The following is a 19,037-nucleotide window of genomic DNA, read 5'->3' on the forward strand; positions in this document are numbered from 1 at the left end:
GGTCAGCTTGCGTTCACTTGTCCTGTTTATTCCCCCTCTGACTTCCTGTTGCCCTCATCTTGCACAGTTTCAACAAAAAATTCTGGGTGGTTCCTGAGTTACTCAAGTTCTATTCCTGAGACCTGACAATAAATTGATTTTTCTGCATCTGAAATTAATAATTTTCTCTAAAAACCCAATTACAATCTTGTGTATGGACTGTGGCAAAATACCTTGGCAGTAAATTTTGTTTGAAATATAATGTTAATAATTGAATTTCCGTTTAAAAATGTCCAATGTGATTGTATTGCTGAGTTTAAACAATTGACTAATCATAACTGATGCTTGATCAAAGAATTTCTCCAGGGATTCTTTTAATGTTTGAATTAAATAAACATAAAATTAATTTTCTTGTGAGATGGTAATATTTACATTTGTTTATATGGGTTAACAAGTGTGCAAGACTAACAATATCCTCAGGTTTGTAAATGGATGACTAGTGTTTTGAGGAGTAAATCACTTAATTTTTGGTTTGTGAGGGAAAAATAGTTAATTGTTCCTAATTATGAAGTGATTTCTTTGATCAAATGGATGAACAGCAGCCAAACATTGACATGGGGATCCCTGTAGATCAGGACCTCATTATCCAGGACTGCTTATGCAAGTTTAAGGAACAGCTCACAATCTGATATTAAAAGTCCAAAATCTAAACAATTGTTACAATGCTAATTAAAATGTATCTTAAAACGGTAAAATTTTGAGGTTCAGTTGTTAGGTCACATGTCACAAGCAAACATCTCATTTGCCATGCAAGAGCCATGTAGGGCTAGATTTTGTGTCTACGGTTGGCTTTGCAGAGACAATGGAAGTGTTTGTGAGAGTTTCCTAAGTTGGTGTTGATGCACCAGCATGTTTGAACAGTGTTCAGGCTCAAGAACAGAGAGTTCCTTTGCTTTTAAACCGATGCTAGAGCTTTAAGTGTTTGGTTGAAGTTTGTTGCCCTAAGATGGGCCACGTGGTTTTGCAAACAGAGAAAACATCTATTGCTTATCAGAGTATTCTACAACAGTTTGTGGTGAAGACCTGCTGCAAGACACCATTTCAAGATGAGTTCTGAGTAGCCGGGCGCGGTGGCACGCACCTGTAATCCAGCTACTCGGAGGCTGAGGCTGTCGGATCGCTTGAGATCAGGAGTTTTAGGCTGCTGAGGCCTGTGTTGAGTGGGTGTTCCCTCACTCAGTTAGGCATCGATATGGTGACGGCTGCAGGTCTCACCAACTTGTATAAAGAGGGCTGAATAATTGGCTTAAGCCAGAAAAAAGCCCTGTGCCAACGAGACTGACGGTGTCCGCAGATAGAGCTGCAGCGCTACCTGCTCAATACAGTGAGACTTGGTCTCTTTTTAAGTAAAAAAAAGATGAGTTCTGAGTTTAGTCTATTCTAAATGTAGTCAATTGCAGAGGTTGTGGCTGGTTATTGTGTTTCTCCTGGAATGGGGAAAAAAGCAGTCCTTGTGGTAGCCTGGAAGAAGAGAAAACCCCAAGAGGGGGCAAGTTTATTTGCTGATTGAAGAACATCAGGTTGTGTGTCCAACGAGCAACTAATATCTCTCTGGAATCAATAAAGATATTCCTGAGTGGTAACAACTTTGGTTAAAACTCCAGAGCCTGGTGAATATAATATCTGTTTAATTCTGTGCATAGTGTGGAAGATTGCCTGATACCAGTGAACTTGGAGAAGTGGAAAGTGAATGATTGGACAGTGAAAAAGAACTTGCCTGAACACATAAGCATTACATACATGTGCGCTTAAATTAGAAGGAAGTTAAGTTAATAATAAAATTAAGTATTGATATTATTATATATTAAGAAAATAAAGCCAGTTTTGTTTAAGTAGCCATTGACTTGGTGAATTTCTGTTGCTGCTAGTTTTCGAGTCCTTTGGGTTCTTAACACAATGTGTTCAATTTATAAAGCACATCTGAACTGGCAAGTTCTGATTAAAATCATTAACTGGTACAAGGTCTGCCTAAAGAAATCTCTTGGTGCCTGCCACATTGACCACCGCCATTGGGCTGATATCACCTAAAACCGTGCATCTTGGCGCCTCACAGTTCGGCGGGCAGCAACCTCCTTTGAAGAAGACCGCAGAGCCCACCTCACTGTCAAAAGACAAAGGAGGAAAAACTCAACACCCAACCCCAACCCACCCATTTTCCGCTGCAACCGTGTCTGCCTGTCCCGCATCGGACTTGTCAGTCACCAATGAGCCTGGAGCTGACGTGGACATTACCCCTCCATAAATCTTCGTCCGCGAAGCCAAGCCAAAGAAAAGAATCTCTCACTACAGATGTTTGGTCTGCAGGAATGTTTCCAGCATCCTTTTGTCAGGTTTCCAATACCTGTATTCTTTGTCTTGCACTCCCTTGTTTCACCTCCCTCTCCCTCCCCCTCCCCCACCATCCTCATTCTGTGATGTGCTGCCTGAAAAGATTTTTTTTGGTCATTTAAATAAAGATGTAATATCACACGAAATTGCTTTAGACTCCCAAAAGGCTGACCAAGATTCTCTATCAGCAGACAATGCTCAGCGCCCCTTAGTCAGAGAAAGAGAAGCAATAGAGAGTTCCTTCTGAGTCACTGAGTGTTCGTACATTTGCCTCCATCCACACAGACCATTCCAAACCATTGGCAACCCGAGTTCCAGATCCAAACTTCCAACTTGATCAGGAAGTCTTCAGCACCCTTGGCACCCTCATTCATCCTAGTTCCAATACCTGGTACCCTTTCAGCTAGTCTTGAGTCAGTCCACAGCCTGGTATGAGTCCTTTGACTGCAGTGGCTAGCAGCCTGCATCATGGGTTCCTCACCTAAAGTCACCAAGAGCCTGCTGCCTATGTGTTCTTCAGTCACAGAGCTGGTGGAAACAAAATTAGCTTGAAGTTTCAAAAAGGTTTGAATTAAGAGGACAAAATGTTGTGGCAATGGAAAAGGGTAGGAATAATTGGTTCTTTCCAAATATTTGTGTGGACTCTGGACCAAATGACAGCCTTTTTTTAAAAATAATTTTGTCATTCTAGGTGCAAGACCCGAACGGCTACCCGCATTTGATGAGGAGTGCTGGCAACTGATGGAAGCTTGTTGGAATGGTGATCCTTCGCAGAGGCCTCTACTGGGAATTGTTCAACCCATCCTGCAAAGCATCATGGACAGGCTATGCAAAAGCAATTCTGGGCACCAGCACAAAGATGGCTCATCATGAAACATTGAATGTAGTGTGGATTTCTAGGAAATGCCCATAATGTTGAGGGGGATGGGATGGATAAAAAAAATTACCCAGTTCACAACCCTGAGACAGGGTTGTTTGCATTGATCCAGTATCAGTATTAACACTAGTTCAGCATCATCGTTTACTGCCTGCTCGGTGGCATGAAAGTAAAACTTGATATTTTTTATTTTTTCACTTGGTGATGCAATAATATGGCTGCTTGAGATAGACACAAGAAACTTGCTTCCCACCCCCCCCCCCCCCCCGAGTACTTTTGAATACAAGAATGAATATCGCTTATTTATGTGTGTGTCTTTGTCGCTCTAATCCATGCAAGCTACTGCTTCACGTGCATGTATTAGAGTGCCTAACTACTCAACTGCTTGAAGTTAAGGGAGGCGAGAAAAAAACAGACTTTTGGCCCTCTTCATTTTTTGTTACTGTTAATTCCAAATCTGTTTTTGTGGTGGCACTTATTCCCTTTCCACAAATAGTGTCACTCTGTATGAATTTTACACTAGAGTTTATTAGCTTGATACAGAATTTGGGGAAATTAATGTAGAACTGCACTATTTTGTCTGCATTACTACATATGAGGTATGGCGATAATCCTCTCGGGCTTGAGAATGTCTTGCCACAGTTCTAGAGCAGTGGTTCTCTTTTTTTTCCCCCCCACTCGCATGCCACCTGAAGTAATCCTTCACTAACCATAGAGCACCTATGGCATCCTATGTTGCAGGTTCTCTGTGGTTCGTCAGGGATTATTTCAGGAGGAGGATGAGTGAGGATAAAGAAGGTTGAGAGCCACTGCTGGTGTCCAGAGAGTATTCTTTTAAAGGCCACTATCTACCGTTACACTCTCAAACATACTTGGGATCATTATTGTGCCTTCAGATCCTTTTCAGAATGTTAATGCACACTAATATCACTTTGCACAGTATCATTATTCAAAACTAAAATGTTTTAAAGAAAAATGCTTGGATTTGAAGTATAAAACCAAATCTAATTGTGTTCTGAATCTGTCCTTTTAATGTTGGTGTCTGACTTCCATATGTTTGCTCTGCAAGGGATTGTTGACCTTTGATCCAAAGAAGCAATAACTGTGGCTACAACCATTATCTTTCTACGAGTCCAAGAGGATTCCAAGACGTTAGACAGCGAGGTACCTCCGAATTTGAGTGCTCTTCGAACTTTGCGTTAAAAACACTACATTTTCTTTGCTCCATTTTAACCATGAGAACCAAGTTGTAGATCACCCTATGTTTTACTTCTATAACTCAGTATGTAGCTGCTGAGAAATGGCACATTAACCTCAAGCAAACTGGAAATCAACATCACAGTGAATTGTGATTGGGCTCTTGAATGGGTAAGGCAAAACAAAACAGTTTACACTCTATTCAGTTTGGCAAAGTACAAATCGGATGCTTGTTTAGCTTTCAATTTGTGCCACTGCCTGATTTTTGTTTTTTACTCCCAGGAAATTAGTCTTCTTGTGCCATCTTTTATAAATGGATTTTGTGTAATTTCATCATTTAAACATTTCAATGATGTTTCCTTCCCCAGGTTATCTTTTGTCCTTAAAATTATGATGCATGGCCAGCCGAGGTTTCAAATTAGTCCCTCACTGTTTTGTTTATCACAACATGCACAGATGTATAGTATGGATACTGTGTTGGTTACCATCTTTGAAAGTCATAGGCAGATTGGGAAAACTGATTTCAAGTGAAGTTAGGTTGTAATTAAATTTATGTTGCAGCAGAGAAGGGAGAGCTTTGTACTACATCTCACCCTATCTGTACTTGACCCTGCAAATTGCATCTGAGTTGAAGAAAAAGATATCATTGCCCTTCATTAAAGAAGCTTCCAGGATTTAAAGTTGTATGGGGGCAGGGGAACACTTGAGACAACATTAGTTCTTTCAAAAGGCTTTTAAACAAATAATAGCAAAGAAATAATGGAGATCACGGACAAGTATTATTCACAACAAGCTCTTGAGGGAACAATCAAGAAAATCAGGAGGCAATGCTGCTTTGGAACACAAAATGTTATTGTTGAAGCATTCCAGTCACAATCTTCAGTTTGGATTACTTGCAGTTGCTTTTTTTCAAACTGTATCACATTTATGTCCAAAGAGTAATGATCCTTTTCAGCTCGAGAGGAGAATCTTCACTGGTTTAAGTTTTCACCGTTATCTGTTAAGGAACCAGCAGAGCTGGGTTTAATTGGGGTTTCTCAACCTTTCAGCTCTTTAGGAGTGAAAATGTGGTGCAAGTATTGGAGTACTTGGGTGCCCCTCACTTTCATTCACATGTGAAGAAAAATTGGGGCTAGTATAATGACAAATAATTTTGATGACCATATGCTGTTCAGTCAGCTGCATAATCTTGAAGTTGGAAGCTGCTGTGCCTTTAAAAGTGATGGATGAAATTTTCAAGTAAGAGCATGTGGAGGTTGTTTCACCTTTTGTTTCACAAAAACTGTCTGCAAAACGAGGCACGAATCAGAGAATCTAGCACTAAGGTTATTCCACAGAAGTGAGAGTGCACTTTTTCGAACGAGAAATATTGTAATTCTCTTCTCATTACCACAAGTTGACCAAGTGGTGAAATGTCCTGATGTCATGTTCAAGCATTTCAAGTTGCTGTTGCCAAAAATGAAGCCAGATTTGTTGAAATAATTAGTCTGCATTATGGACTAATGTCACATTATAGTTTGTGGGCCTGCTTTGCACTGTTTGTGGGCCTGCTTTGCACTGTTTGTGTCTGCGTAAAGCCACAGGACCCATTGCAGTTGGTTGATTCCTAATCGGTTAAAATGGCACTTCACGGTTTAAACTTTTTACATGGAATCAACTCTCACTGTTTGTGAACTTGCATTGGTCAGCTACCTCTAACTAGTTTGCACTAGATTTTAGTTTTTTTCTTTAAGGCATTGTTCACTCCGTGAGCAAAAGTCCAGTATTAAAAATTCCCCAGATGATAACTTGTAGCATGTTTACATGTGGTCATACACACTTCTGCATCTTATTCTTTTGGGTCATGCTGAGACTTGATCTATCTTTTCCCACTTCATACAGTGAAATGTTTAGCATGTCTGTGTCACAGAACTCAACTGGACACCCTGCTGAAGTATAACCATGCAACAGGTCTTGCTTTTGACTTGGCTTGCATTTTATTTTAATGTGCCATGGTACAGGTTTATTTTTTTTCCCCTCCATGGAAGCTCAATTCCATATGTGCCAACCAAGTCCATGCTCCTGATTGAATGTGGTTTATTAATAATTTTGGCCATCTATTAAACCATGTTTGTTTCAATGTGTTGATTGGAAGTAAAAGTGCATAAATTTGTGTGGGGTATAAAACATGCCACATACTTGTTCTTTTGCTGCAGGCTCCTTGATAACAAGCACCTTCCAGGAAAGCCAACAGCTCAGCCGACACGGTTTTTGGTGGGGGGGTGGGGGGTACGTAAATAATGTTCATGAGAAGGGATAATTGATTGAATCTTTATTGAAAATCATTTTGGAAAGGCTGCAGTGGACAATTGATAAAGTATTGTGACCCATGATATAATTTGTGATTTAATTGCAGCTTTAAATCCTATGCAAATCTGTGGACTCCCTTTTATTGCTAATTAATGCATTTGTTTGGGTGATGAGTAAGCTCCTATTTCAGACTATTCCATCAGCCCTATTGATAATTTGGTCAACTATCTATCTTGCTTATTTCCCAAGCTTTAGCACAGTAATGCGTAAAATTTGCAAATGCAAAAATCTGTGACTTCTGGTATCATGGTTGCAGAAACAATCCTTGGGAGAGCCTCCCTCTAACTATTGCTCGTACCCTGGCCAATGTCACCCAAACATGATTTCATGATATGAGCAAGGAAAGACTTGCAACAGCTGTCATCAAGGAGTTGAGGCTGGAAATGAAAACACTTGTAATTGTGTTATTTGCTTGCAGACAGAATGGGATGTTTTCTGTTGATGTCCAAAATCCTGTTTGTTTTTTTTTAAATTCTTCTATTAACCCCACTTCACCAAAACTAAATTAGCGACATCCTCTTTGGTCTAAACCCTGTTAACAGGGAAAATATTGTCCAACCAAGATGGCAATTTTATCTAGATGCATGGAAATTATCCACCATACATCTTTTCTTTAATAGGGAGGGCATTGAGGAAACCTGATATTAAACCACAATGCATTCATTTTTGAAGTAGACTTCTGAGGGTACAAATATTGGCACCTCTTTAGCACAATCTTGTATAGATCAGTTTTTATTGTCTTCCTGTTTGGTACATTCTGACACTTGTTATGTAAATGGTGACTAGACTTGGCATCATCAAGGTGGTCCTTTTTAATGCTAAATATGCTTGGACCCGAGTGCAATGAAAAACATCTAAGTGCATTAATATTTTACCATTGTGTATTCTTTATAATCTTCAATTAAGCCATTGGGTAAAGTTTGAAGGTCAAGTAATTATTTTTAAATATTCTATTGTTAAAATACCAATGCTCTCAAATCTGTGTTTTGTATGAAAATTGAAAAAATGCACAAGTTACAAGGTGCTTCTATAATAAAGATGAACATTAACCTACTTCCCGTGTCTTTTAATATCTCACTTGTGCTATGGTTCTGCTGATCTTTGTGCTTTTCAGATTGGAGATCCTGTGTGAGTAACATTTCAAGGTTCCATTATCAAATCAATACCTCTTAACTAGTGGAAACATCCTCCGTGTGGCACCAGAAAAGTTTACAAAACGGAAACACGCCTTTTGGCCCATCTAGTCTGTGCCAAGCTATTCTGTCTTGTCCTATTGACCTGCACCCAGACCATAGCCCTCCGTACCCTCCCCATCCATGCACTTCTCCAATATTTTCTTCAATGAACTCTATAAGAATTAAAAAGTTGCAATGAGATCTTTAAACTTTAGAAAATGTAGCCCTAATCAACCCTTATGGAATGCTCTTTTCAGTCATCTCCATGTAATATTACATGAAATTGCCTGCGTAAGGCACCTCTAAGAGAAGCTTAGAGAGTCATTAGGTGCATTTTAAAGCTGCCTTGTCAAATTGGGTTAACTTGGCAATTTGCCCAGTGAGCTAGCACCCCACTCAAGGCAGCTTGAAAGGATCCGACCCAGTCAGTGTGCTCCTAAACAACTGGGTCCCCTCTGAGGTAGTCGGGGAACCCAGTTAAACTTATCAAGGTCTCTTCCACTGGCAGCTTGAAAATTAAAATGGCCGACCCGATTATTCCAGTGTCATCAGCGCTTGTGTGTGTGCGTCACCAGACAGTATGTTGGCACCAAGTTGAAATGTAGGGGAGGAACTCAGCAGTGCAGGCCAGGAAAGGGGATATTATAGCGTGGTTTAACGTGCTTCCCAGGAAAAGTAAGGTTAAAATCTTGTACTTCATTTCATCCGGTGAGTCTGACGCTTCACTGACCGCATCATTGTGGGGTGGGATCCCCCTTCAATCACTTGGATGGCATTTTCCCACCCCCCGCAGGTTAAAAGGTGCTGGGGCTACTCAAGTGCAGCAGTTTAAATGCGCCTATTGTAACAATGCCACAACTTAAATGTTGGAGGCATGAGACTTCCTCTCATTTGACTCCTTCAGGCCAAAAATGTGAAATTCAACCGTAGCATTTTGAGCTGTTAGCTTTCTCACAGGCAACAAACATTCACCACCTTTGTTCCTTGGACCAAGTTCTTTCAACAGAAAATTACTTGTATGATGCGTGACATCAACTGGCATGGTCACAATTTTTTTTTTTGTTGAATGAGGGGATGACTGGAAGGATCATTCCATAAGAGTTGATTAGGGCTGTATTTTCTGAAGATTAAAGATCTCATTGCAATTTTAAAATTCTTAGAGTTCAGTGAAGAAAAAAATTGGATAAGTACCTGGGTGGGAAGTGTATAGAGGGCTATGGTCTGGGTGCAGGTCAATGGGACAAGGCAGAATAATATCTTGGCACAGACTAGATGGGCCAAAGGGCCTGTTTCTGTTTTGTAGTCTTTTATGGCACCACACAGAGGATGTTTCCACTAGCTAAGTGGCATAGACTTGATAAGGAGAAAGTCTGCACAGGCGGTGAATCTTTGGAATTTTCTAATCCAATATTTGTGGAGGATCAGTCATGGGGTTCATTGGAAAAAAGAGATTGGTGGATTTTAGGGTTTAAGGGGAATTAAGGAGTTGGGGGCTAGAACCAAGTGATAGGCAAATTGAATGTAAATGAGAGAATTAAGAGGTTTATCTTTTTAAAAAATTTAAACATTCAGCATGGTAAGACCCTTCTGGCCATGAGCTCATTGTACCCAATTGGCCAAAGCAGACACGGAGAACATATAAACTCCATACAGTCAGTGCCTAATTTGAACCTGGATCACTGAAGATGTAATAGCATTGCACTAATCATGTTTAGGTATGTGAGATAGTCACAGGAATATAAGTGGGGGGAATGGGGTTGATGGAATTGTCCATGCCAGAAGGAAAAATGTAAATTGCAGCTGACATTAAAGACCAGGCATGAGTGGAAGATGACAGCAAATGTAAAGGGCCAATTGACTTGCACCTGCTTGTCTTGCAATTTTATGAAAAGTCAGTATTTGTTAAAAATGCTAAAAGATGAGTGAATTTGCCACTTGTTAGCAATTGAGAACAACTCCCCACAATTTAATAATGAAGCTTTAAGGATTTTGTAACTGTTTTTGATGGTCAGCCCAGAAGCAGCTAACAAGATCACTATCTGCAAACACTTCAGCTACAAGGACCAATATCCCATCACAAAGCCATCTGTACACAATTCCCAGTTGCTTGTTGAGGTTGCACTCAGCTGTAGTAAAGGAAGGAGTTGTTCTATTCCCCCAAATTTCTAACCTGTGTGACAACTGCATCTACTGACATGATGTCCAGCTGTAAGACTGGTGGTACCTTCAACAGTAAATTATATCTGGTATGAATGAGGAGTCCTCTAGTGGAAGAGATCAGCTATTCTCCTCTTCGCACCCCATCCTGGGGACAACAGGACGCTTAAGGGGTGGCACACAGGCTGAAAAGATAAAATATTTTAAGTTTTTCTGTAGTTGGTAGAAGTACGGAAGAAACCAACGAAACTTGACTGCTTCACAGGGAAGTGGGACAGGGGGCCATAGCCAAAAAAAAGGGCAGAGAATGGATGGAATGGACAATTCCAGTAAATTTGTAAAACCGAACAAAAGAGGAAAAGTTTATAATTTGTTCAACTGAAAACAGGACAGTGACTAATTGGAATTGGTGTTTAAAAATCTGTAATAAGGAATTGGAAAGCAGAACTGCATTGGATTTAAAGACGATTTGTAATTGGGACAACATTGGGGGGATGAGTGGGGGGGGGGAGAGAAAGAACTGACTCCATTGGATGAATGGCATCCAGCTGCACCATTTCAATTCCATTAAAAGGAGTATTAAATAAATGTACCGAGGTTGGCAACCTCGGTGAGTGTCCACCTTGAGATAAAGCAGGTGCTAAATGGAGGGGAAGGAAGGGGAAGGGGGAGGGGGAACAGTTGAGGCGGAACCTTTGTGCGGGTCGGTGCGCTCCTCCCAGCGGCCGCCAGTCTGGGACGGACCTCCCGCCGAGGCCTAAACCAGGCGGAACGGGCGGGCGCTGATTTCCCCGTCGCTCGGCGGCAGGTAGAAGAAGGAAACTACGGGTTCACGGAGAATGGAGTGAAGCAGCGGCCCGCTGTTTCGCACCGGTTGGGCGGCTGCTTGTCGAAGAGCGGCCCGGGGCCGAAGCTCAGGCGGCCAGGATGAACCTGGAGTTGCTGGGTAAGTGGAGCGAGGGAGAGAGGGGGCGACGGGGGGGAGGGAGAGAGGGGGCGACGGGGGGGAGGGAGAGAGGGGGCGACGGGGGGGGGGAGGGAGAGAGGGGGCGACGGGGGAGGAGGGAGAGAGGGGGCGACGGGGGGGGAGGGAGAGAGGGGGCGACGGGGGGGAGGGAGAGAGGGGGCGACGGGGAGGAGGGAGAGAGGGGGCGACGGGGGGGAGGGAGAGAGGGGGCGACGGGGGGAGGGAGAGAGGGGGCGACGGGGGGGGAGGGAGAGAGGGGGCGACGGGGGGAGGGAGAGAGGGGGCGACGGGGGGGGAGGGGGATAGAAAAGCGGTGACGGGGAGGGAGAGAGAGATGGGGGAGTGGATTCCCAGGGCCACCAACATATCTGTATGCATTATTAATGCGTCACCATTTTTGCCCTAATTGCAAATAACTAATGTTGTTTTCTATCCATTTAAAATTATTTTCTCTTAATCTGGTTTATGGTACATTGCAGTTATTTGTACCATTGTTTGTGCAGCTTGTGTAGGTCTCTGATTGCAGCAAGTATGAAAGAAGGTGCATCTATGGATTTGCTTATGTACATAGTTTAGAGGCAAAACATGAAGTCCTGGAACTTATGAAAGATTTATAGATTTTGGCGATGATAGATTCGGACACAAAAATGAACAAAACAATATAGATGTGTGTGGGTATTTTGAAAGTGGCAGCTAAATCGATCCTATCATTTTAATAGACAACTATATACTGACTAGACATCAAATCCAGTCTAGTAATACTTGATTAAGGAAAATTCAATTGGAGTACTTAAAACTTTCAGAGGTGTCGACGAAATAGATGGACACTCTTTTTCCTTGAGGGGAAATGTTAAATATTAAGAGTTATGGTATAAATTTAAGACGAGAGAGGAAATGTTTTAAGGAGATTTACAAGTTGAGTTTTATTTTACGCAGAGAAAGTAGGGTGCGTGGAATGCTGATAGGTAGAAAGAGGCATTTATGCATATGGACAGGGAGGGAATAGAGGAATACAGACATTTGGGATTAGTTTAACATGCATTGTGGGGAGTTTGGACATGGTGGGCTGATGGACCTGTTCCTGTGCTGTAGATTACTGCACTGTAAAATTTGACAGATCTTGGTGGATTTAGATTAAAAAGAGATTTCTGTTTGGCTGTGACTGTCAAAAGAGAATTGGATTGATCTAGGTTTTGATAGTACCTTTGCTGGACAGTACAGATAAAAGAGGGGAGATAGGACTGATGTTTGCTCTGTAAAGAATCAGTGCAGATTATTAAAAATGCTGGAGAAACTCAGCAGGTCAAACCATGTACTTTATGTCACAAAGTTTGAGCCCTTCATTAAGGTATGAACAAATGTCGGCAGACGCCTGAACAAAATGGTGGGGGGAGGGGCAGGGGAAGAAGCCCAGTCCCAAAGGTAGGAGGTAATAGATGAATGAGGGAGAGAACACCAGCAAATAGGTGGATAGGGGTGGGGGGGAATGGCTGTGTGAATAGGGAGGGGGTAGAGAGTGGGAGGAAAGAAGAGAAAAGGAAATGTGGGAGAATGGATAGCAGGCTAGCAGAAAACAGAGAAGTCGATGTTAATGCAATCCAGTTAGAAAATGCCGAGATGGAAAAGCAAGGGTTGTTCCTCCAATTTACAAATTGGGTTCCTGTGTTATAATGGTTTAATTTCATTTCGTGGTGGTTTTGTTTGCCATAGCAATGGGGAGTATTGCAGTAGACCTCTGCCAGGAAAAGTCAGTCAGGATATACAATACTATACAGAGCCATGAGAAGTTTAAGAAAACATTCTTTTGTCCACTAGGTCCATCTTTTCAGTCTCAGAATCAAAATTTCAGATCCATAATTGTAGCTCTGAATGAATGTGAATTCTGCCTCTGTGATTAAATAACGTTACCTGATGATTGTGGAGAGTAAACCAGTTCTGGATAATTGCTTATTAGTGTTGAAAGGATGGGCACACTTGATCCTGATTTGCATCTAAGTGCATTTTTTTATAAAAGAGGGTGGAAACGGCATGCAGAGTGGGAAAAACAGCCAGTGTGGAGAGTTTTGAAGTTCAACTCGATAGGGTTTTGTGAATGATGGTCATGTATGTATATATACACACACACACATATATATATATATAAATAAATATATTCCTCATAATTTCAAATGAGGGAAAATTTGGCTCTTGAGTTCATCAAATTATGAAATATTCCAGCAAGCCTTATCCATAATTTGCTTATCCATGAACATTTGTTTAATAGCTTTATCAAACAATTCTTAAAACAACAAATAAATTCATGCAGAAGTAAACCATATGCCTCTTAAAGTAAATTCAGTTAATTCCCTCATGGACTAAATAAAATAGGACCAGAGGTGCATACAGTCGATTACAACATGAAGCTTAGTGCTCAAATTTCCTGCATTGTGACTTCATTGGAGAATGAGCTTCCTTGAAGAAGAAAGTGGCTGTCTGGAAATATCCAATAGCGATGCAATTTTGGAAGATTCTAAAAAGTAATCTGATTTTTTTTTATAAATGAAAAGGAGAATGTGTAATGGCTATGTGACAAGACCAAGGAATTTGTGGGTGTTAGCCTTGCATCAGATGCAGCATTTGCATCACGAGTCAAATTCCTCCATCGTATTTTGTATCAATCCTGAGGTTGCAACCATGAAGACGTTGGGGTGGGAAAGCCTGTTCAAAGCCTGAAACCATGGCAAGGGTAAAAGCATGAATGATGTCCAATGATGTTTCTTGATATTTGATTTGATCTGCTTTCACTCTCTTTTTCAACAGAGTCCTTTGGACAGAACTATCCAGAGGTAAGTTATTTTAAGATGTTATCTTCTTCTTTTACTTGCTAGATTTGTTACAGTCAAAATTATAGAGAGTGTTTCTATTTTCTTTGGCTTGGCTTCGCGGACGAAGATTTATGGAGGGGTAATGTCCATGTCAGCTGCAGGCTCGTTTGTGGCTGACAAGTCCGATGCGGGACAGGCAGACATGGTTGCAGCGGTTGCAAGGGAAAATTGGTTGGTTGGGTGTTGGGTTTTTCCTCTTTTGTCAGTGAGGTGGGCTCTGCGGTCTTCTTCCAAGGAGGTTGCTGCCCGCTGAACTGTGAGGCGCCAAGATGCACGGTTTGAGGCGATATCAGCCCACTGGCGGTGGTCAATGTGGCAGGCACCAAGAGATTTCTTTAGGCAGTCCTTGTACCTCTTCTTTGGTGCACGTCTGCCTCGCTCCCCACCATGACTACTAGCTCCCCCACATCTCCATCCGGCACACAAAACTCAAAACGGTCAACCAGTTTACCTATCTCGGCTGCACCATTTCATCGGATGCAAGGATCGACAACGAGATAGACAACAGACTCGCCAAGGCAAATAGCGCCTTTGGAAGACAACACAAAAGAGTCTGGAAAAACAACCAACTGAAAAACCTCACAAAGATTAGCGTATACAGAGCCGTTGTCATACCCACACTCCTGTTCGGCTCCGAATCACGGGTCCTCTACCGGCATCACCAGCGTTGTCTCCGCTCCATCCTCAGCATTCATTAGAGCGACTTCATCACCAACATCAAAGTACTCGAGATGGCAGAGGCCGACAGCATCGAATCCATGCTGCTGAAGATCAAACTGCGCTGGGTAAGTCACGTCTCCAGAATGGAGGACCATCGCCTTCCCAAGATCGTGTTATATGGCGAGCTCTCCACTGGCCACTGAGACAGAGGTGCACCAAAGAAGAGGTTTCTATTAGTATCTTTAAATTTATAACATTGGTTTGGGAGGGAAGGATTCATTTGGGCACTGGATCCTTGAGATGGGGTTCACTTGCAATGGGCTTGGACTAAGGCACTGTAAGTCACATAAAAAAGTCTATAGGTAAGATTTTAAACTACATATTGGATATAAGGGTTCTAGTGAAGGGAAACTTACAAAAAAAGTTAAAAAAAAAGACAAGGTGATAAAGTAGTGTGGTGAAATAGGTCGCAGCGTGTGTCAAGATGGATCAGAGCAGGCAAATGTATCATTATGACATCCATTTAGAGGTGAAATGGTGACAAACATGTGTTATGAGCCCAGAGGACCCCAGAACCCAGCAGCAATAGAAATTCACCAAGACAAATGGTTAGTTAAAGAAAAGTTGCTTTTAATCATCTTTCAACATGAAAACAGGATCAAACTTTAACTTATCACTATTAAATTAACCCCCTTCTAATTCTAAGCGCACATATATGTAATGTGTGTGTAAGTTCAGAAAAGTTCTTTGATTCACAGTCCAATCTCACTTCTCACACCTCCAAGTTCACTGGTATTAGGCAATTCTTATACTATGCACAGAATTTAACATTTATGAAGTTCACTCGGCTTTGGTGCTTGAAAGGTAAATGGTTACCACTCAGGAAGGTTCTTGTCATTTTTCAGAGAGAGATTTGTTGCTCATTGGACACCCACAATTGATTTCTTCTGATCAGCCGTGTCAGTGTCTTGCCGAAGAAACTTGCCCCATCAGGGTTTTCCAGATGATAACCTCTTTCTTTCAGGTCACCACAGAGCTCCTTTTGGTTTCCCTTATTTCAAGTGAAACATTATACAGCCAGCCATCTCTTGTATGGACCACAAGGGGTTTGACCAGGCTGAACTATGAACTCATAACCCGTCTTCAAAATGGGTGTTTTCCACAAGCTTGGCAGCTTGTCCTGTTCCAGTCCCAACTGCTGCTGTTGAACTGGAACTTGGAACAGCCAACTGCACTCAGACTGCGGCTCCGGACCTAATCTTCTGAGTCCGTTCATCTGTTGCTTTCCAAAATAATAATCCATTACTCCACAGCATGTCCAATTAACACCTACTTCTGAAGTCCTTAAAGGCATTCTTCAAAGTGTCTGCAAAGGCACTTGGACCCTGGACTGTCCGGCTTGAGCAGAGCTCTGGCATTTTAAATGAGATTCTTGAAGTGACCTAAACTAAAAAAACCTGACACAATTTATCTCCTTTAAAACAAATCTATATACAATACAAAATATAACAATCCATCGCACATGGAAAGGTAGATAAATTATTAATGCAAATACAATACAACTCTTTTGATCCAAAAGCCTATTAACAACAGCAAATCACTTGTAATCGTGTTTAAACAACAAGGTAAGGCTTTTTAAGTGTTAAAATAATGTTTAATTCTCATCAAAATAAAAGGCTGGACATTGCCGATCACTGACACTTCCTCACCAAAGTCCAGCTCGTTCTGGAAGCTTGAGGGCCCTGCTCCTGTCTGGGAGCCCGAGGTCCCCGGTCAGTTTGGCACCAAAAAAATTTTGGTAACTGAGGATTTTGGAGAATCAGATTTCAGACAATCGGAGTTGGAACTGTAGAAATAATTGGCTACCATCTCAGGATTTATGGGGACATGTTTGCAAATTGATCACGATTGGGAAATAACTATTCCAGGAATAGAATTAGACTGCAACCGTGTCTGCCTGCCCCGCATCGGACTCGTCAGCCACAAACGAGCCTGCAGCTGACGTGGACATTTACCCCCTCCATAAATCTTCGTCCGCGAAGCCAAGCCAAAGAAAAGAAAGTCAGGAAGAAAAGTGGCTCAGAAAATCATGGAGTTGAGTCACTGAGTGGAGCTGGAAAGGAGCAGAAAAGAATTTCAGAAATCTGAATTTTTCCCAAGTTAGCACAAGGTCCTGTTGACACGACTTCTTTGCTCAATGACTTTAAAGCGTACTTTGTCATCTTGAATTTAAAATTCTCATAGTTTTTAAATCCCTCCAAATATAGACACTCCCTGCATCAGTGACCTCTGCCCACCCCATTTCCACGGCCTTTTAGTTTTTGACTCTGTCGGTAGAAGAAGCTCTTGAATTCCTTTGTGAGATTTCCAGCTTGCTTCTGGTTTAAGTGGTATCTCATTGATGAGAGTTTTGGTTGGTCGCCCAATATCTTTAAATGACTCGGCTGAACTAACTGTTTTTTTTTCCCTCCACTGCAGCATTTTGGGACATTCACATTTTGGTTGCTGTGTAAATACATTTATATAGATGTAAGGTTACTTCTTTCTCCCTGTGACTTAATGTATTTTTTTTAATGTGTAGGAGGCAGATGGAACTCTGGACTGCATTAGCATGGCTCTCACCTGCACCTTTAACAGGTGGGGTACGCTGCTGGCTGTTGGGTGTAACGATGGACGAATAGTTATTTGGGACTTCTTAACAAGGGGTATTGCCAAGATCATCAGCGCGCATATACATCCAGTTTGCTCTTTATGGTAATTTATCATTTGTGTGGATTTCTATTTAAGAAACAATACGTGTCTTTCGAAGTCCTGGATTGCATTCCAGAGGTGAGGGGTTTGAACTGTGAAGAAGGAATACCTTACACTGGCTAGAGTTTAGAGCAATGGTTCTCAACCTTTTTCTTTCCATTCACTTACCACTTTAAGTATTTCCTATGCTATAGGTGATTAGTAAGGGATTTCTTAAGGTGGTAAGTGAGTGGAAAGAAAAAGATTTGAGCATCACTGTTTTAATCGTACCTAATTGACTCGTTATGTGCACAGTTTTATAACTCCAAAGGAAATGGGCCAATGACAATTTTTCTCAAGCCAAATATTTCAGTAACAATTGGGTCTAGAGCAGTGATTCTCAACCTTCCCTTCCCACTCACAGACCACCTTAAGCAATCTCTTACTAGTCACAGAGCACTGATGGCATAGGGATTACTTAAAGTGGTATGTGAGTGGAAAGAAAAAGGTTGAGAACCACTGGTTTATCGGAACTCACTGAGTTGTGAAATTGGTAGGTTCCTGGGACATCATCTCTTTGAACTTAAGAGCATTGTGACTCTTGACATGTTCCTTCAGAATAAATGACTTCCCATTTAAGACCGAGATGAGACATTTCTGCTTACAGAGGGATGTCAATCTTTGAAATTCACTTTACCCGAAGAGTTGTGGGTGGTTGTTTTATGGGCATATTCAAAGCTGAACTCAGTAGGTTTTTTTATGGAATTGCCTCTTCGAATTGAAGGAAATGGAGAGAGGGCAACGGTGAATAACAAGGGATCACCCATGATCTGACTGAATGGCAGAGCTGGCACATGGCACCTTTGGACTACTGATACTAATATCTTCTTTCTCCCTTGTTTTTACTTCAAATAAACTTGTTCTCTTTGCTTCTCCACATCTTCTAAGCTAGACAATTCTGCGTAATAATCAGAAAAAAAGAAAATCTCCAAACTCAACACCCAGGTTATTTGAATCACATCTTTTAGTTCTATGTCTATCTTGGATGCCTTGTACACTTGAATGGTTTCTGATTCCTGGATAATGGTGGTGAGAAAACTTAGCATCTCAGGATGCTGTCACCTGAAAGGGTTTAGCTTATATTCTGTATTTCACTTAACATTGTAGGAATTGTTATATTTCTGTAAATACAAATTATCTGGTCATTGTGATGTTGCTGTTTGAGGAAGCTTGCTGTGTGCAAATTGTTTCCTGTAATTTCCTATGTTAGTGACAACATTTTTTTTGTGCGCAAGATTTTTTGAAACATTCATAATATGAATCTAACAGGATGGTGTGTGATCTGTAATATCATCATGTTCTAGTTCCAACTATTTGGCTACCATTAGAAATGTTCTGAATTAATTTAAGAGTATTTATTCAGAAGTATAATTGCATTTTGTAATTACCATTTTGGTGCAAATTAATTGGTTTAGTTTTGGCATTATTATATTGAGTCTTTTGGGGTTAATTAGAAATCTTTTGAAGCAATAAAGATTTCCAATAAACCTCCTTTTCCCTTTGCAAGGGATTATTATTTTTGTTTTTAATATTTCTGTAATGTAACTGAAATTTGTTAAGATACAATGGGAACATCAAAATTATAAATAAAGGATCAGTACCCATACAAAACAAAGGATTGGGGCACCATCTCC

At 41.2% G+C, this 19,037-nt stretch overlaps 2 protein-coding genes across 5 annotated transcripts in view; both read left to right on the forward strand.

Moving 5' to 3' along the window:
• The window catches only part of dstyk (dual serine/threonine and tyrosine protein kinase), a 72,576-nt gene extending 64,733 nt beyond the window's left edge, over positions 1-7,843 (forward strand). The window contains exon 13 of the mRNA XM_069941998.1: positions 3,059-7,843. Coding sequence (XP_069798099.1) covers positions 3,059-3,240 — 182 coding nt within the window. The 3' untranslated portion in view covers positions 3,241-7,843. The remainder of the gene's footprint in view (positions 1-3,058) is intronic.
• A 3,008-nt stretch (positions 7,844-10,851) lies between these two features.
• The window catches only part of rbbp5 (retinoblastoma binding protein 5), a 32,120-nt gene continuing 23,934 nt past the window's right edge, over positions 10,852-19,037 (forward strand). For 3 of the 4 annotated variants that reach the window (XM_069941999.1, XM_069942001.1, XM_069942002.1), the window contains exons 1-3: positions 10,852-11,068; positions 13,889-13,914; positions 17,195-17,367. In XM_069941999.1, the coding sequence (XP_069798100.1) occupies positions 11,050-11,068; positions 13,889-13,914; positions 17,195-17,367 (218 nt within the window). In that variant the 5' untranslated portion in view covers positions 10,852-11,049. The remainder of the gene's footprint in view (positions 11,069-13,888; positions 13,915-17,194; positions 17,368-19,037) is intronic. The other variant, XM_069942003.1, reaches the window with a different exon arrangement.

This window comes from Narcine bancroftii, chromosome 5, assembly GCF_036971445.1.
Source record: "Narcine bancroftii isolate sNarBan1 chromosome 5, sNarBan1.hap1, whole genome shotgun sequence".
Taxonomy (NCBI): domain Eukaryota; kingdom Metazoa; phylum Chordata; class Chondrichthyes; order Torpediniformes; family Narcinidae; genus Narcine; species Narcine bancroftii.